The following is a 23,135-nucleotide window of genomic DNA, read 5'->3' as shown; positions in this document are numbered from 1 at the left end:
AACTTTTCTGGATTTTTTTCCCCAGTTTTGCTAAAGTCAGCTTGAACTTGAAAGGCTTCTCCTTCCCACTATACCTGTACCAGTAGTACAAGGGATGGATTAACCCAGTGGCCAGGTCCCGCTTGCTGCTGGGCTCTGGTGTGGCTGGCTGAGCCCTCACTCTCCCAGCATGTACTGGTGTTTTACCAGTCTAGTGGTAGTTGGTACCAGGATATCTGGGAGAGGAGGAAGAATGAGTACAAGAAGCAGCATCCTGTTCTTCTCTTTATCAAGTATGCTTTTATCTCTGGTATCAGGAATTAAAACCAAATTATCCAGGTTAAATTACTGACCCTCCTGCAAGGACATTATACCATTTCAAAGGCCTGTTGAAACCTGTTGAAAGGATCCTAAAACTGGAGGTTACTCCAGGGGGCTGGATTCAGACTCTCATGTTTTTGATTGCCCTGCAGACCACTGCTTTCTGAAAGCACTACAGTCACCCTAGTTTCTAGGGTCTAAAGCTCTGACTTCGGGCTGTCGTAAGACAAACATAAACCTCCTGAAGTGAATGAGAAGCTGTGGATGAGTTTGGACTACGTTGGTTTTAATGATCATGGACACCTGTCAGTATTTAGGTGAAGAGGTGTTTTCTGACATTGAGGTTTGCATATTATGTACACAGAAGTAGCATGCAAAGAGTGTTGCACAGGCATAAGGTCAAATACTCAGAAATTAGATAAGAGAAAACATCACTGATCTCCACTAAAAAACTGGTGAGCATCCACTGAACGTGCTGAGAAGTTAATTTTCAGTGTTATGTTCCCCAGACTAAAGGAAGCCCTTCTCTTTAAAGGGACTGATACGATGACAACCTTCAAACCCGTACCACTGACACCAGGGGAAATTCATACTGCCTCCCACTCACCCACCACACGGAGAAGCTGAGGACTCTTCTGGCAACATGCTTTAGGAAGAACCAAGTAATAGCAATTTACAGATTCAAACGTATGTTTTCTGAAGTGCTTCGCATTTGTGGAGCCTGTGCTACAGAAGGTATTCGCAACTCTCCTTATAACTGCTGTTCCCATTTGTAAATGCTGTGATGTGTAGGTAAATTTGGTCAGGAAATGGATCCTCTTTATTTGTAGTGTCTTCATTTTAGGGGAAAAAAGACCAATAATACAAACCAAATCCAACTAAACAAACCACAGGTTTATGTAAGAGGGAGGATCCCTTCTTTAGCAAAAAAAACTTTCAAAAATATTAATGTTTTTTTTTTCATTGGTCTGTGGGCAAATTTTTTTAAGTTATATTTTCTTAAGCAGCTGCTTTTATTTTTCCATTTTAATGAAAAATAGATTGCAAAGGATTTTGAATAAATATTTTGTTTAGGATGTGGAACAGACAACGAATTGCTAAGTAGTTTTATTGTCTACAAGGATATTTGAGGAAGAGCAGTTCCTGTTTAAGATAGTAATTGTTATGCATAAAACAGCTCATCGGTTTCCATGGGCTGAGGGGTCTATCCCTGTGAACCATGCTGCATGTTCAGGGTTTTACCTTGCACAAGCTGGTAGATAGATTACAAATGGAAAAAAAAATTTTATATTTTGCAGAGAAGATTTTAGTAATTAAATTAATTCCACTAGCCTTATCTATCTTGTCTGTCATGGCATTTTGATTTTTTTTCTTTCTCTACAAACGTGTAAGTTCCCAGTGTATGTTTGTGGGTGGAATGTACCATGAGTGACTGATGTCTTACAACTCTAGAGATGGGCAGCTCTTGATGAGAGGGCAGCACATAATCTAACTAGTATGGTGGAGAAAAGAAAAATGAATGGTAAATGTTCCCTAGGTCAAGTGCACCCTAGGGAAGGTACACACTGCACATCACAGAGTTATGCCACTACCTTTTCCTCAAGGGAAAAATAAATACTGGTGGCTAAAATGCGAATATCTACCTCATTTTTATTTAATGCTTTCTCTTCTGAGCTTGCTTTACTTAGCTAGAAAGCATTCTTCTCCTCCAGTAGTAATTATTAATGTGTTCTGTAGGTTTTTGTAAATAAAAAAATAATATTTGTACCCACAGAAAATATTTTACAGGTATTAGTGAAAAAAATGCAAGTCCTTAGCTGCAGCTAAGGTTATGTGGGTGTATACAGTGTGACAGAGAGAACAAGGGCCATTCACTTTTTAAATGAAATGTTGCCCTTGAAATATTGGGAAAACTGCATGGGAATTTTGGAAAAGGGCCTTCCGCCTTGTTTTAGCAAAACTGCTGAAGCTGTCAATGTTAATCTTGTCATGACATTAACAAACTCACCCCCAGCAAAGGGAGCAGTATAAACAGTATGGGAAATTTCTGCTTTCCTAATTGCAACAGTGCAGCTCTTTTGTGGGTCCGACATGAAGCTCGTGTTCCCCAGGGACCAGGGTAAGTATGAGGATGCTCGTGCGAAAACCTCAGCCTCTGTGGAGCGTCTCTCACTCAGTGGAGACCCCTGGGAGCCCTGGGATGATGGCACAGGTTTCCAGGTGAGTGGTGCTGGAGGGAGCAGGAATCTGCTGGGGGGAGTCAGGACACTAGTGACTCTCTGGAAAACTGGAGGGAATAATCTGATGTACTTTGAACTCTAACAAACCAGGCTCCCAAAAGAGAAGTGATTTGAAGCAAAGACCAACTACCTCATTTTCCTCAACTGGAGAAAAGTGAAGCAAAAGCAGTGAGGGACGGACAAAGCAGCGAGACCGGGGAGCAGTGATGGCTGACGGTGTGTTTGCCACAGCTGATGCGTGTTTGTTTTCCGCTTCTCACCTCCCTGTGCAGTCTCAGGCCGTGCACTGTACTCTGTCCTTGTTTATATTTGATGTTGCCGCAAGAAGACAAGGTGCCATTAGCTTTTACTTGAAAGGTCATATTGAAGTTATTTTCCTCTAATCTGAGGGATTTCAACCATAGCAAAGTAAAATAAAATTTAAAAATCTGGTCTAAGCAACCCCCCTAACCTGACCACATCACAGAGAACTGAAGTTAAACATTGAATTGTATATTGGACAATCACTGCAAGGTGGCTCAGCTTGCTTTTCAGCTACTGGTATCAGTTGTTCTGTGTGAAAGAGAGTGAATTCCTCCTAATTTAGGGAATGATCCTGCAAATTTTAGCCTGCCATTAACCAAAACCAAATGTCAGGATGTATTTTACAACTTTGTAAATCAGTGCACGGAAGACATGTTTATTGTGAAGCATGTGGGTAATCTCATCCTGGCTAGTAAATGCGTTGGGGTATCAGACGTGCTGCTGACCTCCTGGGGCTGGATGGAGATTTGGATGTCTCAGCTAAGCCACAGTGACTGAGCCTAGATATGAGCTTTACCTGTCCTAAATGCAGAATAATGTCCTAAACATCGCAGAAAAAGTCTTTCCCCCACATTTGGTATGGGTTAGGAGAGCAAACCTTGTCATTTCAGCTTAGCTGAAATACTGTTACTTCTTAAGCTGCAGGAACTCAGCTGTACAGCTGAGCCTTAAGTACCTTTTTGTAACTTCAAGCATAAGCTTATGTGGTTTGCTGAGGCAGGGCTTACATTTTGAAATTAATGCTAACGTTTATGCATGTGCTTAGTTTCAAGCACTGTCAGTACTCACATTGGGCTTGGAGTTATCCATTGAGGGGCTGAACTGTAAAGAAGAAACAAACCTAGTGGGATAGTCTCCTGTGTAAATGTAATTCATAAATATTTGCAGAATCAGGTCTGCAGGCTCGAATATGTCCTTTAGCTATTTTATGGCTTTGACAATGTTACCTGTTCATTGTGTCACTTTTAATTTTTTTTTGTTACTAGTACAGTTTTGAAGTTAATTTTCAAATTTTATTCTCTGTTGATCAGGGGAAAAAAAAAGTATCTATACAGTGTTAACATGAATATTGACCACAAGGTGAACAGGACCCTCTTTTTTTGTCAGAAGCTTGCTTGTCAGCATGCCGGTGATAGATCAGATGTAAAGTAAATCACTTCTGCAAAACCAATTTGCTAAGGGGCTTGTAAAATCCATTTTTAAAAAGTTACTCAGGCGAAAAAGCGAAGGACCAGCCAACCAGATATTTTGATCGGCTCTTCAAGGTCAAAACCTGATTACTAATTCATCAAATATCTTACTGGTAGCACTGTTTGAAGAGCAAACAACTCTGTGCAGATGTTCTACCTAATAACTCTAATACCATGGAAAGATGGGTAAGGTAGGAACAAACAGAATTTTTTACTTACTTTTGGCAACGCTACAGTCGTAGGAGCTGTGGTCTTCAAAGCACTGGCAGCCCAGTTCAGTACATTGTCCATTGCCGTTACAGAAAGCAGGACACCGGAGGACGGTAAGGATTTCCTCCTGGGTAGCAGATGGCTGGTTTCCTACTTGAAACACTCTGTTTCCTAGCACTTTTCTTTCACATTCATTTTCCAAAAGGGCTATCAGTGCCCTCACCCAAGCCACGTCATCTTTGAGCTGCAGATCTAAAAGGCATATATCAATTGCCTCATCCATCTGTTTTCCAAGGAGACCTTTACACACTAAGCCAATGGTGGAATTTGCAAGTATTTGGTGGCAAATCTCCCGAGCTTTGGCAGCGGTTAGGCCATTGGGAGTGGGCCATGAAAGTGGAAGTTTCGTCCGAATCCCTTCAAAGTAATCCTCTGGGAAAAAATATGCAAAGCTCTCTGAATCTCTCTGGTTTGGGCCATGCAACGGGTGAAAGTATGAGTACTCATAATAGCCTTCTTGCCTTTTTGCTCTCCGTGGGTCTTCTGTTTGTTTGGGAGAGTTAATGGAACTGTTTTTTTTCATGGAAATGTTGCGTGTGAGGGGTTTTAATTGGTCCTCGGGGCTACCTCGCTTTTGGACTGATTTAGACTGATAGCTTTGATCAAAAGACTTGGTCGACAGTTTCTCATCTTTTCTTAAAGTAGAGTCTATTTCTGAGTGAGTGACAAACTCTGACGTAACATCTAGATACGGGATTGCAGAGGTGTGATACACGTGATCATAACAACAACCAGAGGACTGAGGGACAGGAGTCTGAAAGGCATTCAGCCTCTTTACCATGGGCACAGACTGAGTGCTCTCCTTCTGACATCTGCAGTAATTTTTCCATTGCTTCCCCTCAGAAGGTGCGGGAGTCTTGTCAAATAAACTCTTCCCTGGAGGTATTCTGATTTAAAAATAGAAAAAGATTAGAGGGAGGAACCTTTCAACAAATTAGTCTGCAATACCAAGTAAACTTTCTTTCCGTGAGGCTCGGGAATGTATAAAGTCCCAATCCACCAAAGTACTTAAGAAAATTCTTGAGTTCAATCTCTGTTTTCTTTAGTCACTTTTGCACTGCCCTTCTTGAGTTGTCCTGTACATTTTTTAGCACTACATTGGGACTTTTTAGCAACAGATGTTTAAGTGCTTTGCTGGAGCGTTGCCTAACTGCTTGACTTCTCTTTGTACAACTTTCTCTGAGGTGCAGGTTACCCTTTGCATATTGCACATGAAATAAGGCCTTGGACTTGTCCCTGGTGTGACTCCAATACAGCTTGGAGAATGACAAAAAAGGTGTATTTTTTTCAAATGCTTTATTATGAAAATCATCTTTATCTATTTGCCTGTGCTTCCCTCACCAGGTGTTTCCTCTAAGACTCAGATCACTATGTTTTTCCTTTCAATTTTTTTTTCTTTAAAATCTTTTATGCATATTTCATTTTATTCCTGTCTTCTAATGGAGCTTTCTTTGAGTTTTTCTTTTGACACAAAGCAGTTTTTTGTTGATCATAGAGCTAGGCTATCACATAAGGTAAGGTGATTTTTTTTCCCCTTTTTAATTTAGTCCATTAATGATGGATGAACTTCTAGGGAGTTCAGTTTGAATAAGCAGCCATGCTTATGTTTCCTTGGAAATTTCATGAACACAAGATCTCTTACTGATCTTATTTGTGCAGCACAAGAGGAATCATGGAGCTTCACAGAAAAAGATATGCTTCTTGTCCAAAGAGTTGGCAACGCTTTATTTCCAGACAAATTTGAAATATCACCAAAAATATAAATAATTTTGGCATTGATTTTGGCTTGCAGCCAGAATATAGAGATTTCAGGAAAGTGAAAGCATTTACCAATATTTTGGAGCCAGGCACTGGATTCTGTTGTAGGAGGAAGCATAACTGCCTTTATCCAATTTATAAAAATATATATTGAAAAAGGCATATATGACATTATTTTGATCACTGATACAATACTACTTTTAAATAGAACATCACGGTGACACAGGCAAAATGAACCAATTTCTCTTTCTGAAACAGGAGCCCAGACAGTTATGAAACCATTTTACCCAACGTGTGGGCACAGCAGAATACAATGTGGCATGACAGGAGGGCTTCTGTGCTTGCAGGAATGCACAAGCTTTTCTGCACTTTCCTACACTCTAGGACAATAAAACATACCTGGTGACTGAGGAAGTACTGAAATGCCCTCTAGTCCTTTGGGCAATGCATTTTAGCGTCTGAGTGGGCATCCTGCACGTGCTGCTCCTCCAGCTCTGCATGGTGGTGTTACCTCCAGCTGGAGCTGCACAGACTCACATCATGAACTAACTGTAAACCTAAATTAAGGCAGCAGAACTAGCTCTCTCTTTGAGGGAACACTACAAAAACTAGAAGGTCTAGGTAAATATTTCATATTTAATAAATAAATAGAAACCACGTAAACTGGTCCCAGAATCAGGACAGAAACTTAGAACTGAAAATTTCAGCAAAATTAAAATCTTTTGCCTTGGTATTTTATTGAAACAAATTACTTCATTATTCCTATGGGAAGCCAAATATCTTTCGTTGATCTGCTCTGGTCAACAGGATGAGGGTATATGGTGTGGAAAGGATGGAGCCACTGAAACCCCATCCTTCCTCACAGGTGTGCACATACTGACAGCACCTCAGTAAGCTAGGATGTCCCTTCTGTCCCCTGCATAAGATGACTAGACTGTCATTCCTCTTAGCTGTCCATTATAATCGAGGAAGAAGTTTTCAAACTGGGTTGGATGCTATCACAGAGCGAGAGCTCAAAATTAATAGCATTGCTGCTGGTTTCTCAAAAGATTTGAAAAACGGTTTGAAAAATGTATTTTACCTACTTAAAATACCTGTTTTAAAATTCAGCTCTTCCTTGTCCGGATGCTATTTAAGGGCTGGGAGGCTCTGATGTTTTATTGTTTAAAAGTTTCATTGGAAAGCTGATGTTTAAAACAGAGCTGTGCCGTTCAGAGCCCTGCAGCTGCTTGAGAGAGGTGGGAGAAAGGGAAAGAGCCGAACTGCCAGATGGTGAGCACTCAGACTAGCTTCAGGTAGTGGAGAGAACCTAACATACTTTCAGTGTTATTTAAAATGAAATTAAAAACAGCAGCAAAAAAAATACTCTCCAAGTTCCGTTTTATTCCTGTGCTGTTTCTATGTGGGTAGATCAGAGACCGATCCAGCCCCCTCTGGAGGTGGCCTTAACCTTTCCATTGGCTTGGCTGGTTTTTTAACCAGGTTCTGAAGGGTCATTGAGAAGCCATCCTTGGGATTACTGCAAGGTGAAACTCATCACCCCTCTTCTCACGTCGCAGGAGCTTCTCCTGAAGCGCTAGGAAACTCCTCACTGTTTTATAGTAAATACTTATGTATTGTGCTTTGGCTTCGGATCTTTCAGCAAACTTGCTTTGAACAGGTCCTCCTAAGCATCTTATTAGTTCCTCTTCATATAGTCAACAGTTGTTTGTTCTTGCACCAAACTGTTCCTCCATTTGCCTTCCCAGGAGCAAGCTCTGGCTGATTATCACATTATTAAGATGTTAAAGATGGCTGTTGACTTCTAAATAGTGCAATTTGTAATGACAGGTCAAAATTGCCATTAAATAGCCGTTATGTAGGCTAATTGAATATAACTGCAATGTGGTAGAGATGTTTGGGTTTTTTCCTGAAATGCAATAGGTCAAAAATTTCTTGTTCCTATAGGATCGCACTAAGTTCCCACGTACAGACGAAGTGGTATGTTAAGGGTCTTCGCCTTATTCTTTCTTATTTGCAAAACATACGTCACAAACAAAACTACACAGTCAACCAAAGCAATTTTGTTTTTCGGAACACCTGTTAGACACGTTTAGAGCTCAACAACAGGAACTAAAATGTGGGATAGGGATAATGATAGGGAAAGGGAAAGGGAGAAAGACAGGGGGAGGGAGACAGACAGGGAAATGTCAGAGCACCAGACTCCTGGCTCTGGTTCCAGACCATCCGTCTCAGAAAGTGCAAGTTTTTTAGAGCTCACTGTCATCATTAGTAGAGTAGATATTAAGTTTTAACATGGTACATATACTGCCACACTTTGTCAAAATGTAACATTTAATCTATACTCACATATTGTAATTAGCGTTTGGGAATAAAAGAACAAGGGAAATACGAAACCCTTAATTAATCCCTATTGTCAGTTATCTACATTTTCTAGTGTGGGTGAGAATCGCATTTTTTTAGCAGCTGAGCGGGATCTTAACACAGCTGTTAACATGACATCACTTGGAAATATAAAACTCCTCTCTCAGTAACTGCTTATGTGTATCGTGCTGGCTGAAAATTCAGCCTGGGTGCTGTTCAGATGGTGATGGGTCTCCAGGCTTCCCTTGCTAGATTAAGCAGATCACTCTGTCAAGTCATGAGGGGAGTACCTACTGAAATAAACCTATTGACACCCCGTGAAACAGTGCTACGGAACGTCTCCCGGGCTGGGATCCCCTCTGGCTTTGTACCTCCACTCCTCTATGAAGTCTTCCTCAGGTACATTGCTCAGGTCGTTGTGACCGATGCCGTCAAAGAGGCCACACAAACCTCTGGTGCTGTTGAAGTCGCTGCCCGTTGTCCTCACCGTCAAACCCATTCCCCACTCGCTCACGTCAGCTCGCACGAACGCTCCCGAAGGGAACAGGATCTGAAGAGGCAGAAAAACCCCAGTGGACTGAGGCTGTTACCAAGCCTCTTATGCAATAAAATTGTCCCTTTCTATAAACTAAAATATCGAAGTAGGATGTTGGTGATGGAGGAGGTAATTTAAGATCACTCAGATATACTATAAATATTTATTCATGCTATTATTTAGCTTTCTTTCAGATTCTATGGTACTAATATCTGATAGCATTACATAAATATAAAACCACACAAGTACTTTCTTTTAAAATTAGTATTTACATCCATTGAAGTTCTCCCACTGATAAGTTACCAGCTAATTTTTGAAGTGACTTCCATGACAATAAGGCCACCCTTGCGTCTTTGCCTGGGAAATAATTTCTTTTAGATAAACTGCCAAGTCTGAAAAACAGCTTTCTTCCCTCTGAAAAATCGTTTCATTTTCCAAGGCCAGATTACACAGAAAATGATTGTGTTTTAAAGTGGATAAAGCAATTTTCTCATTAAAGAACTTCTGGTAGGCTTACACTGACCTTTGAAAGAAAAAAAAAAACCTTGAAGTTAAGACAAAGAAGTAACTGTGTGGATAATGGATTTTTCAGATTGGTGTCCCAACCAAATAATTAAAAAAAAAAATCTGTTCAACTGAAATGTATTTTTGTTTGTTTGCTTTATTTTTACAGGTAAAAAGAAAATTATTTTGAAACTGATCTGTGCTGGGAATGGGAGCAGGAGCTCTCTATCCTTAGTTTTTTGGTTTTTTTTTAATCCCAAATTAAATGTTTCCAGTTAATCTTAAAAAGTACTTTAAATGGTTGGAAACATGTCATTACAATAGCCTCAAAACATTTATTTTCCTTTTTTTAAGTCACCCCTGCCTAAGTATATTTTATTCAGCCAAATAATATCCATTGGTTTTCTTTCTTTCAGTGGAGATTTTTTGGTCCCTTATAAGTTCCTCCCCACCAAACCTATCCATATCTGTGAAGAAGCAACTAGCTTATATTTGTATTTCTGTGCTGGCATGCAGAGTTTACATTTTGGCTGCACTAAATAATAATCTTGCCCATTTTAGTTTCCCGGTCATCATTTCAGGCATGAGAAGACTTTCTGAGGAGCTCCCTGTGAGTGATCTCCTCACCCGGCTGAGCGGAGCGGCGAAGTGCCACCGCTTGCAATAACAGCCAGGGACAGTATGTTTTGAACTCAGAACCTCTGTGTTTTAATCAGGGCATTTAAAGCATCTTTTTTTTTTTTTTTTTTTTTTTTTTCCAAAAATATTGGCCTTGGTGAGTAATAGAAATCATCATATAAAACCAGTTCTTTGAATACTTCAGAAGGCCTTGGCTATACCTCCACCTTGGCTCTACCTCCACCTTGGCTGGATGTTTCACTTCCCAGGGTAAGTTTAAAAAACAAAAGATTCCCCAACATAAAGCTCAAATGGCCTGATGAGTTAATTTTTTCTTAGTGGTTTAATAGGTAGAGCAGGAGAACTGCAGTTGACGCAGTGCTGGGTAGGATTTGATTTCCTTCTTCAGATAAACATGTGCCTTTTAATTACATGTTTTACTATCGGGAGGATCATTTCCTACAAGGCTGTGTATAAAATCCCTGCAGTCAGGACTGCATGAGCTGCTTCAGTCTTGTATGCCATCTGGGTTAATATTTCCAGGCGTGGCTTTATTTCAGGAATTCCAAGGGCTGTGACCCTTTCTTTTCCTGCTGCCGGGCGAGGTGGCCCCTCTGCCACTAAGGACCTAACAACTGTCCAGGTCGTCTGTAACCCACCTGGATTTAACACTGCCGACTGAGGCTTTGGAGGAGCTTTCTCAAGACCTCAGTTCGCAGAGGTATATAGTGACTGGCTGCTGGAAGCTGCTACCATGCACAGAAAAGAGAATGACTTAGACCTAGTCAAAACACCAGCCTTGAACGGCACGGGATCGGTGGGGGAGACGGCTCCCGCGCTGTGCGAGGCTGGCGACAGGCAACTGCGGAACGAGTTGGGACGCACCGTGCACAGCAGCCTGATCAGGGACAGTTTCGTTGCCGCACAGTTCCTACCGATTCAGATCAGGGCAGAATTTATGTTCGTGTCCCGGGGGTGTCCTGATTTGTTTCACTGAGACTTGCGTGAAGTGTAAATGGGAATAGGGATTCCTTGCTAAGATTATTCTAGCAATAAAACAGTAATTATATTGCATTCAGTTGCAAAATGAAATGACAGCTTGCTTCCTGCTTCTTCCCTGTTCTATAATTAACAGACTTTCAATTACTACCTTACCAAGATCTATTCCAAGTGAGATCACAAGGAGAGCCAAACACAGGCGCTCCTTGCATCATTCTGGCTCTTTTGTGAACCTATCTTCACGCAAAACATTTCCTGGCAATAAATCTTGATGATACAACTCTAGGATAAAGTTATGTTCTTGGCCGTAATTTGTGGCTCTTCTCCTCACCAAAGCCCCTGGTGCAGCCTGCTCTTATTCTTCCAGTGTTGTCACTGGATTAGTGTAGATATCTGATATTCATGCGAACTATGTTGTGGCCATATATCTTTTAGGCAAATACTTTAAATTACACCAAATGTTGCACATTTGCAGCCCATTTTCATGGCTTTTGGGGGCTATCTGGATCTGACTAATACTGCCTTACTGTTCCGCGCTAAATCTACATTATTCTGCTACCTGTGATCTTTCCTTGAATATTTATATCGTAAGCTCTGCAAAGAAATTTGCTTTATGTGAAGCAGTTGGGTAGCGCCTAGCATAAACAAACCGAGGGCGGACTGCAGTACCGTGGAGAGTAAGTGACAATGTTGGCACTCCACTATGTCTCTGAGAAATTTCCAGAGATATTTGTTTTATTTTGTTTTACAGTTTGTTAAACTAACACTTTAACTATCTTCCCTGCATCTCGTTTTTCGGTATATTTTGCTGCAGGCTCTCTTATGGTTTCAGATAGATATTTTTGTAGCAAATTCATTAATAATTCAGAACTATTAAACTCACATTTTTGAAGAATAACAACAGGAAGAGTACTCAAATATCCACGTACTGTTATTTTTCTCCCTCCATAAGACTTAAGGATTTTGACATGTGGCGATGCCTCAGTGCTTTTGATGGCTAGGTGGGGTCTGGTCTCCCGAAAATGGCCATCGCAGGTGTCCAGCACCACGGTGTCACCCCCCTCTCGCGCAGCTACGCCGCAATTGCAGGCAGTGGCGGAGCGCTGACCTCCGCAGTCCCACTGCCGAACGTGCACCTCAAAGGCCCGCGACACGCTCCGGCACAAAAGGAAGGTGCCGATTTTATAGTTATCGTAGCGCCTAAAAAGCAACAAACAAAAAAGAGGATTTAGAGACCCAGAGCACCCGCCTGTGACGGCTGTTTCTTGGTACCGGTACAACAGCGCTCCTTGATTAGGCCAGCGTGATGGCTGGCCTTGAAGGAGGGAAAAATCAACACGTGGGGAAGCGTTTCTCCAGCGCCGTAAGCAAGGGAACGCCGTCGCAGATATTAGCTGCAAGTGCATAAGAATTCATGTGAAAGCGGGTAGCTGTCTCCCAGCTGCTGCTATGGCAACGGGCACGGATAAAAAGGATAAACATTTGATAAAAAGCAAATGGGAAAAAGTCCCTGCCTCCAGGCCTTAATAAATATGTTTTGGTTCTAACTGGATGCTTTACAGCGTGATATTCTTCAAAGCAAAATCAGTGCTCAAATAACCTCTTCTGTGACTAATCACTAACTTTTACAAGACTGGCTGTGGCTAGGTGAATATTTCATGTGAAAACCTGGGATTCTACTGAAAACGCGTTAAAATGAAGTTGGTTCCCCCCCTCAGCAACTTCACTACAAGCACAGCTCTTGCTCTAAAAGGATTGGCAGTCCGCACAGTGCAGCGTGCTGAACAGTGTGGGACTTTCATTCTTCTCTGTACGCTCCATCCGAGTGGGGCCACCAACAGAATAACTGGAGTAATTTTGCAGGTGTTTTCTCTCTGCATGAGCCAGGTAAAACTCCTTCAGGCTGCAGCCCCTTGGGTTTCCACATCCGGAACCTGTGAGAGGATCCTCCTCTGCTTGTTCTTTGTTTTCTCATTCCATAAACTTGCCTTATTCTTACTCTATTTTATTTTAACGAGATGTATAAAAAGTAAAGAAAACAGTAGCTTTATACTTTACATATGTTGCTGGAGTTTTCTCCTCACAAGTGAACAGCTTCCGTCTTTAAAGATGATGGATTATTCTGCTTCCTTTTAAGGCACCGCATTTAGGTTTAAACACGATTTTTAGGCAATTAAGTACAATAGAAACTAAGCTATAAGCTTATAATAATAAGCATTATTGTTTTCCACGATAAAAAAACAAAATGTAAAAAAGAATATATAACTAAACTAAATAACAGGATTATTTTAAAACACTGTCAGACAAATATAAATATTTTTTTCAGTCTGTTTATGTTTTCTATACAGAGGAACAAATGGCTAAAGAACCAAGATTTTTTAGCATGTATATATCTGCATTTTATTTGGCTTCAGAATAAAAACCTTAGGAAACTATGTAGCTAAAAACACAGCAAGAATTTAAACTCCAACCGCTTTCCTCTGCTAGAAAACACATTTGACTTTATCTTTCATCTTGGAAAACTTCATGAAGTGGGCCATAAACCGATAAGATTTTGAATGGTTCTGTCTCATCTTATTTTCTGATCAGGTACATAAATCCTAAGTACACTGCGCCAACGCTGTTACTAAGATTGATTAGAACTAAGGACAACATAAAAAATAGATAATCTTTCAACATCAAGTACTAGCTCCATTTGGACATCTTCACAGGAAAGACAGAGGAGAAAGAAAGGATATTGTATGAGAATCATATTCCACAGCAGGGGGAGCTTAGAAGGAAAGGTGTTTAGAGAGCTTGATGGAAAATAATGCATCAGAATGGCTGTACCAGGACTAATCAGCTGTATCTGGTAAATAAGCCTGTGTTAGCATGTTCATATAAATATCGTTGCAGTTATGGGAGCTATTTACTGCTTAATAAGGGTTGACAGTGGACCCAATCCAACTCTCCTGGAAGTCACTTAGAGTCCTTCAATTAAGTCATGGCATAGTTTGCATAGCACATAACAAATCTGCAACATGTCTAAATTGAAACTTTCAGCTGGCTTCGAATTGCTTGAATAGATAATTGAATGTAGTCAGGTAAACTTTTCTGATGTTTATACAACTGTAATTGTGATAATGATTCTTTGGACAACATTTGAGAAATCAAATTGTAGCCGTGTGGCGCTAAAAGCATGAAGTAGAGTTACTGGAGCTCTTGCATGAGGGAGGTCTGTGTGTCGTTCGTGAACCAAGCACCAGTGCTTGTGTCTAAATTGCCCTCCACAGGGTACTTCCACATCCTCCTGCTCTGATAGTCTGTAGCAATGGATGTACTGGGTGGAAAGTCGGTCCCTCCCTCGCTATCAATGCGTTTGGGTTGTTTTCAAAGGAGCACAGCAAGTTCTTGTCCCAGCAGGAACTCATGGATCAAGTTGTGCTCTTAATCCATGAATTATAAAATGCTCATAAGTCTTTGGGTATGACAGTTAGATTAACTAACACAATACACTTACTATTCACCAAGCTGCAGTTCATCTTTTTATTAATTCAGTTATTCTTGTGGCTGCTCCTAAAGTTTTTCCACCACAGTTTTGATTTGCTGACATATCCCTCCAGGCTCCCTCTTTCCTTGCTAGCGAGAGCTATTTTGTGCTAGTTGTGACTCTAGGAAGTGCTGGGTGATGCTGGAGGATGTCCTCTGGTTTTAGAGAGCTCATCACCAGGGACTGGCTGTGATGTTCTCAGGGAGCGACGCTGTTGGGTTACGTTCAGCAGTCACTGGACGCTTAGAGATGAACAAACCTCTACAGACCATCAAAAAGAACAGCAGCTCTGGAGGGCTACGCACGCCCAGGACTCAGTTGTGGGCTACTGTGATGGATGCCGTTAAAACTATCCACAAGCGTGAAGCTGTGAAAGCTGAAGGATTTTGTCATTGTGCAGGAAATGGTGCCGCTGCCCTGGTGATAGTATTGATGGAGAGATTAGCGTACGTGTTTGAGAAATCTCAACAATCTTTTTTCTTTTTTCCTAAGTTAAAATGCAAAATAATATGAATGATATATAGAGGTCACTAATCAAGAAATATTTCTTTTTTTTTTTTTTCTCCTTAAAAGGATTTTCTGCGTACTTAGTTTTAAGCTAGTACCTCATATTTAAGAATCTACAATTTATGGCATGAAAAGCTTTTATATTTATAATGTGCCATAACTAGTAATGAAGGCTATACTTTTGCTTTACCAGGCTTTCACATTTGTTTAATTTAGAAGGTGCTTTGCCATAAAAGGAAGTGCTCTCTCTGGATTTTAGCTAGTTTAATTAACGCTATTTCGCATCTATGCTCCAATATACACAAATTGATTGTGCTTACGCTCTAAAATATGAGACATTCTTCCTTAATTTTCAGTCAGCTACTTTGGTCAAAAGAACGAAAAGATTGTGAGATATATATTTCTACAGAAATCTGTTAGCAAGAGGCATACCAAAAGGCAGTGTTGTCATTAGAAGTGGGAGTTAGGTATTTCAGTTATTAAATAAATAGCTAACTACCTCGGATGTAACATGTGCTCCGTACGTCAGATTAAAAATCGTTGCAAACATCACTGTAGATGTTACAAAATGAAGTATTACTGTGAAATCTTACAAATCAACCTATACATTCGAAGTGACCATTTCAGTAGGAAAGCTTTACTACCGAAAAGGGAATATCTTCCAGTCTTTTGATCTTCATACCATTTTTCAATTTTCCAACATATCTGCTAAAGAAATTATTAGCATCAATGTTTTTAAATTAAGTTAAATTTTGATAAGCCTTGCTTTTTATTTAAATTTTGGAATTCAAGAGGGTTGCAATTTCTATTTTCATGTCTGCTTTAATCCTTGCTTTTCTCGATTGTGCATTTTTCCTTCTCTTTGCCATTTTTAATGATAAAGTCCAAAAAGGTAAGCAACCCTGTGAAAGGCAGGAGTATGCTTGTGTGCCTGTCCACCTCCACAGAAAACACTCCTACGGTTTTGCTGTTGGCAATGTTCCCCATCTTCAGACATCCCCTGGCTTTTCATGTGACAGTCCTTCAGCGAGCCACCCCCAGGACTCGAGTGGGTAGAAAGGGAGCCAAAGAGACAACTGATCGCCACCCATCCCCAGCAGCTCTGCCTACAGCATTTGGATCTTAGAGCCTGCTGTATCTCCTGGTAAGCTGACCTACAGGCTTTGTGGTGGAACGAATGTTTTTCCTTGGGTTATATTGTTTGATGGATGCTCCGCTGTTGATCTCAGAATCAGTTTTGATAGTTTCGTTATTAAGCTTTGTTTGCTGCCATCTTTGTAGCCTTACGGAGGTGGTAAAGGCTGCTATTTCCTTCAATTCCCTTGACTAATTTTAGATGTTTCTTTTCTTTCCTGTGTAATGTTCTTACCTGAGCCTGCATCTACTGGTAATTTACTGTCGATGTAGCTCCTGATGCCCAAGAGCTGATGCTTCACTCATTCTCTCAGCCTATTACTTCATAGTCCCCAGGAGAATTTTCTCTTAGTTTTTTCTCCTCTCTTACTTTGCTGTTTACAATCTGCAGATCAGGCTCTTTCTGATACTTTTTTATTACTGAGGGACACTCATATCGTTTCTCACTTGAGCCCACAAGCTTTTTGTACAATTCTTCCATTCGCAATACCTAACACACACCTCACTTGACAGTTTCCTACCATGTACCTTTCACAACCAAAGGGGAGCGCTTCAGTTCCATACCTTTGTCTTTAGGTTATAGGTTTGTATCAGAACAGAAACAGGGATTGCATTCTCTGCTCCTTAGATAAGGAGCTTTAAAATCATTTGCTAATGTGTTAACGTTTTTTGGATAGGCAGACAAAGAAGTTGCTTAACTGATGTTCAGTAGGGTGGCATAATCATTACAATAATTGAAAGAGAAATTATTTACAATAATAAATGGGCATATAAGTAGGAGTAATGGGACTGTGAAATGATGGGTAAGAAACTTGGCTGAATATCAAGAAGTGATATATCTTAGTGAAATAACCTACTTATTGAGATGGCAGAGGCCCCATCAACTTGGCTCATTTAAAGCTACACTGGACAAAGCAGTAATGAACGTCCATCCACAGGGAAGAAGCATGCAGTTGTCGAGGGGCAAAGCTAATCCTGGGGTTTTTCCAAGCAAAGACTGTGTGACTCTGAGGCAGGATGTCACAGGGCAGGCTTTTTCAAACTCCCTGTGCTCAAATATAATCATAAATTGCTTAGAAGCATTTATGTGTGCTACCCATAACAGAGTTGCAAAATGAGTTATTCAAATAAAATTGCTTTGTTTTATTTTAGACCTTTTTCCCATGGAAGCTATGTAAAAATGTACTATGTGGCTGAGCATGTTCCTCTGTTCCAAGAGGCACTTTTCAGTAATTTATGACCTCCTAGACACAACAATCTGCCAGATCACTGTCCTTTCTTAGCCCTAAATCAGAAGGGAATATTTTAGAATATAAATGTATAGAGAGTTTTGAAATAATATTCTAACCTAGTTTAATATCCCAGGGATGAAATACTTGCAGACACCATGGGACATGGAAATGTCTTTGCACCTCTTATAGTTCTTCCATAGCTTCTACATGTTGAGCAACAAAACTTGCATGAAATAAGTGCCTGAGTACATTTTAAAAGGTATTCAGCAAAGCAGGAGGGAAACTGGAGAGCCCTAGATGTGCAGTGCTAATCTTCTACCTGGGACTACCCAGTTTAGGTGATATCTTTATTTGAGGCAGATGCCTTTCTTCCTCTTATTTAATCAACAGATTTCTCCAGCTTTGACGTCATTTCAGATGCTACCTCTGGAGCATGCTGGACTGAAATTGGGATATTAGGATATAAAAATTAGAATATCATGCCTGCCGAGCCCCTGTGGATGATCCGCATCTAAAGTAATTATCTGTGCCATTAGGAGGTTAACGGTGGAATGACAAACCTGGAATGTGATCCGAAATATTAGCAGCTTTGGATCAAGTGTGCTAGATGCAAACTTTAAAAACTTTCTGTTATGTTAAATAGGTGGGGTAAATAGATTCATGAATGATTAGGGAGGTTAACTGAAGAAAAGTCTGTACAGTACAGGTTGTCAAACACAAAGATGCCACCTTTGGCTCAGTAAGCCTTCAAGCAACGTATTGCTGGATGATATAGGAGGACATCTGGACAGTACAGGAGGATGCACAACTTTATTTTTTGCACTCTTTCCCTGATGTTTTCCACTTATCATTCCTGGACTCCTTTCATCTGAGACAGTACAGCCATCTGTATGGTTTTCTGGTTGTGATTATGACTGTCAACTCCATGCAGAGATGTTGCTGTGCATAAACCAGCTCTGGAAGTAAGAGAATGCAAGAGCATCCATGGGCCAAGTGACTTTGCATCAGGTGTTACTACACTGCTGGGAAGGACCAGGCTGTCCCTGCGTGCTGTGCTGCTACTGGGACGTAACAGCTCGCTTGCGTGGAACTGGGGTGTCGCTGGCACGATGCCACGTGTGCCGCCCCCTCCAAGTCAATAATGATGGTTCTGTTTGAAGAACACTTTGGAAACTGACCTTTGTCTTGTAAAAATTATTCAAACTCAAAACTATTGCTGCTTCAAGATTAATCCATTTCTAGTCCATTTGTTAAAATGAGCATAAACAGCTGGAAGGAAACCATGTATGTTATTGAAGCACTATATTAATCATGCTAAGCAAACTAGTACAGCGCTCTTTTGATATTCTAATGTAAAACCAAATGCATGCTACATCCAGAAACTGAAAACTGCAGTAATTGAGCCAAATTATTTCAAAGTAGAATACTCACCATCCATCAAATGTGATAATGTGTGGATCAGTGAAAGAGTAGCAGTTCCCTGTCGGGAGGTCTTGAACTGTGACCTAGTTAAAATGAAATGTGTAATGAATACAGTCTACACAGCAGTTTTTCTTCATTACTGTTCCTCACAAAACATTAGGGGCAGGATTCATGTGTCAAGTGCAAACTAAAACCTGACTTCTAAAACATGATTGCGAATGGGTACAAAACAGGCTTCGCTTTCAAACAACGGAGTTTAATCACAGGCAATAAGGGAGTTCAAAGTGTTCTTATTCCGCCTGATGTAATGCACTGTCTTTCTTTATCTGGTAAAAAGCAAAGCTTTTTTATTAAACTTTTTTGCTAAGAAGTAGATCATTCACTGAAATTATCAAGACAGTAGAGTGCTCATTAAATTGTACTAATTTTAATGCCTGAACTATGGTGTAAGGTATGCTGTAATTAAGTAGCATTAGCATATTTTAGTAGCAGTCACTGCCTGTCCCCCAGTTTGAACTTAGATTTCCTGATACTGCATATGAATGTCAGACTTATATATTTGATGTGCAGGTTATTGATCGGGTACTGGTGACAAGGGCCCAAATTGGGCTGCTGGAGCTGTCTGCTTTCAGCATGTGAATAAAAGAGGAAAGGATCTACTGTAGCAACAGAGATCTTCAGCTGCATCAGTTCTTGGTTATTTGGGCATGAGCTGGGTTGCAGACAAGGCCTGAGAGTCGTGGCTCCCTGGAAGGAGCAGATATGCCTGCGAAAGCCAGAGGTAGAGCAACTCCCTTCGAAGGTGCAGTACCTGAATCTCGGGCAGTGCTGGGCCCACACTGCCACGTCTGCTCAGGATGGTGTTTTTTCATACTCTGCCATCAAGTTCTCATAAATGCAAGACTGGGTCAGGTAGTGATTTGCAATATGAAGAGCTCCCAGTCATACTGGTGGGCCTGATGAAGTATTATGGTCTTCCCATATCCAGCCTGACAGGCTGATTTCTTGGCCAGGGCTGTTCATTCTTTGCTTGCTCTTTGCCCATGAGAAATCCAGTTAGTTCTGCCACGATCCGCGGAGCAGAGAAGAAGAATGGCCGCTATATCCTTGTGCAGTCTCTCAGTGACAAAGGAGGACTTAGCTTTTAGGAACAGTGGTGAAATTAAATAAATTAATAAGAGGGTGAAGATAGAACCACACTCCCTGACAAAATTCTTCACCTGTGGCAATACATCAGCTGTATTTCAAAATGCCGCTTAACTATTGCACAGAGACACTGCTTAGACGCCCACCGGTGTCTGGCATCCCAAAACGTTAGAGTAATGGCCTTGAGGAATGAAAAACTGCACACCTCTTTGAACGGCGTTTTGATCTGAGGTCAATTGTATCATTTGTGTCTACAGTGTGATATAAAGAAGTGTCTGAGAATTTTCTCCATGGCCGCAACCTTCCTAAGTAAAGCCTTTGCACAGACAAATCCATGTGGCCCTTTTTCCTCTGCTCTTTTCTTGCATGATACTAGCAGAGGATGGATTTCTGAAGAAATCCACTTTATTGGCTGTCTGAATGTGTCAGGAGGTTCTATCCACTATTTCCATTCAATTTTCAGATAAATCAAAAATATTTGAACAAATCTGAAGGGCTAAATATTATGTGGATTTTAATATATGGATTTTTCCTTGATATGTTGCAGGAACTGTGTTACATTAACACCTCTAATTAACTGCAAAGCAGCAATGGGGAAACGAGGGGGAGGGAATGTAATGTTTATTATGTTTCCATAGATCAAGTGTTAACTGAGATAGATAGAATTTATTATTAAAATTGATTCATTCCATTTCACACTTGCTATATTTTCATGTTTTAATGGAAGCATTTGTAACTTCAAGAAAAAATATGGGTATGTGAGTGTACCACATGGAATTAGCTGCAATGTCTGATTTAAGAATGTTAAAAAGTTTAAAAGAAGCCTGTGCTGGAAAGGAAAGGATATAGTCTTGTGCTAGGCATTTTACCTTTGAAGACAAAAATTCTTTTGGTCCAGTTTAATCTTATTCTCTCATGAGCAAATCCACAAAAATTGGGGCAGTGGAATTATATTGGGGGCTTGTTTTGTTTTTGGTTACTTAAAATATACCAGCTTGGATGTGCCACTGCTCTGAGAAATTTAGCTGAGTCAAATCCGTGTCCTGGTTTATTCTCTCGGGCAGTGGGATTACAGCTCTCAGACCTCCCAGCTGAGGCCCTGAAACAACTCAACAGACAACTGGCCAGTCCCTCATCACCACACTCCTTTCTAGGCAGGGAAAGCGTGGCTTGCCTCCCTGATAGATTCTTCTTATTTTTATTTTGGATGCTTTGTACTGGTATAAATGAAGAGAGGGAGCAGCCACGTGTGTTGTTGGAGGTGTCCTGGTGATTTCTGGCACTGTCAGAAACTAAACACGGCACTGCTGCACCCCCGTCCTCCGTTCTCATTACCGAAGCACTGCCTTTCCTCTGCTTTTTCAGAAACTGTTCTCCAGATCCTTGGCTTTCCCTCTCCCTCCTCAAAAAGGTGCTAATTCCCTAACCTGGCTTCTCCCTTTCTCCTCTTCCATCATACACAAGCAGTCCTGGTTACATCTATAATCCAGCTGTTGGCCTTACTGATATGCTGACTAATAACCAAACCTAAATTTGTTAAAGCAAAAGGCTTTACATGTTAATTTTCTTGGCGCATAGAGAGAGTGTTTCGGTTTACTCTGCTGAGAGCAGTCCCCGATGTTTATGTGCTTAAGGATTATCATTGTTTTCTGCAATACTAAACCTCCCATTTAAATTTGACATGTTTTCCAAATAATTTTCGGACCTGACCTTCACATCCTTTGGTGTGTAAGCCCTCCAAAGCAAATCCCTCCGTCCAACTGGCTCAGCTCGGATGCAGCTGATGCGGTTCCCGTCCTGAGCAAAGTCTGTCACGGCTGTCACTGTCAGCACGGCTGCTGCACAGCTGCTTTCCGAGCAGGGCGCCTGCAGCAGATCCACCTGGCATGCCGACAGGGCGATGTTTGGGGGGCCCAGTAACTGGCTATCTAAAATGAACACGAAGACCAAGTCTGACAAGAGTTATCCAAACAGTTGCCTGTACCCTGTTTACCGTCCAACACAAACGTCGCAAAGTCCAGGACACACATGCCTTGAAACCAGATGGGGTTTGCATGAAGGCAGGTGTGACTGACTCAGGCTGGCATCCCTCTGCACATATTACCGCGCTTTTTTCTTTTTCGCCTGCAGAAGGCAGTTTACTAAAACTCAGTGGTGCTTTTCTTTCCACAGGTGCTAATATTTCTGGAATGACAGTCTTATCTTTATGGGTCCATGCCCAGGGAATGAAGATGAGTAGTTCTCATGACAAAGAAAGAGATGAGACTGTGTTTCTGGAAACCATTTATCTTTCAGTAGCTTTATTATAAGGAGGTATTTGCTGGGAGTTATTTAATTTAAAAGAAACAGAATTTTTGATCTGGAAAGGGAGGGTTCTCGAGTCAGTTTTTAGTGAACTTCAGATCCATGACAGGAAGGTGAATGCAGCAGATTTGTGTTTGTGGTTTTGGCTTAGCTAGGTTATGCTGCTTTACTTCGCAACCTGTAAAATGATGGTAGTTTTACTTCTATCTTTTACAGAGGCATTGTGAGGATAAATTCACTAAAAGAATGTGGAAAAGTAATAAGCTATGGTGGTATTGGCTATGTAAGTATCTGTGATGGGTAAGGAAGTGATGGGTGGTGATAAAATCAATATGGCAATGGCAAGCCAAGTCATTTATTCAGCTTTGCCTCTGCACATCATAGCTTTCCTAGAGGGACCTCTTCTAGGCGCAAGATTAGTACTGTCCACTCCTCTTGTTTGTGCTGAGTGTTTAGTTTTCTGTCCCAAACCAATAATAATCATCTGAAAAGAAAAAAGTTCTAGAAATTGTGTCGAGTTAATCTAATATGAAAATATCAATTTTTCATATCATTATTCCTTAATAATTTATAGGAGATATCATTCAAGTATTTTAAGATGGTATTTCTAACATGATCAAATAAATAACGTTTTATTCCTTATGGAAAAGACACATAAAATGTAACTTAAATTAACCCTGTAGAGTTCTATAGGAACTGAACTAAAAACCTACAAATATTAATAGCATATTATCTCTCACACCAAATCCTTAAAGGCTGCCTCACGTCTTATAGAAAAGT

The 23,135-nt window shown here is 40.7% G+C and overlaps 1 protein-coding gene across 1 annotated transcript in view; it reads right to left on the bottom strand.

The window, feature by feature from the left end:
* Window positions 1–23,135, bottom strand: part of LOC142057218 (von Willebrand factor D and EGF domain-containing protein-like) — a 196,826-nt gene that overhangs the window by 108,102 nt on the left and 65,589 nt on the right. The window contains exons 7-11 of the mRNA XM_075092829.1: window positions 21,762–21,979; window positions 18,915–18,988; window positions 12,011–12,281; window positions 8,797–8,975; window positions 4,253–5,190 (exon numbers count right to left, since the gene is read on the bottom strand). Of these exons, the coding sequence (XP_074948930.1) occupies window positions 4,253–5,190; window positions 8,797–8,975; window positions 12,011–12,281; window positions 18,915–18,988; window positions 21,762–21,979 (1,680 nt within the window). The remainder of the gene's footprint in view (window positions 1–4,252; window positions 5,191–8,796; window positions 8,976–12,010; window positions 12,282–18,914; window positions 18,989–21,761; window positions 21,980–23,135) is intronic.

The sequence above is a fragment of the Phalacrocorax aristotelis genome, chromosome 5, assembly GCF_949628215.1.
Source record: "Phalacrocorax aristotelis chromosome 5, bGulAri2.1, whole genome shotgun sequence".
NCBI classification, from domain to species: domain Eukaryota; kingdom Metazoa; phylum Chordata; class Aves; order Suliformes; family Phalacrocoracidae; genus Phalacrocorax; species Phalacrocorax aristotelis.
Note: the sequence above shows the minus strand (reverse complement) of the source record. Positions and strands in the feature narration are given on the sequence as shown.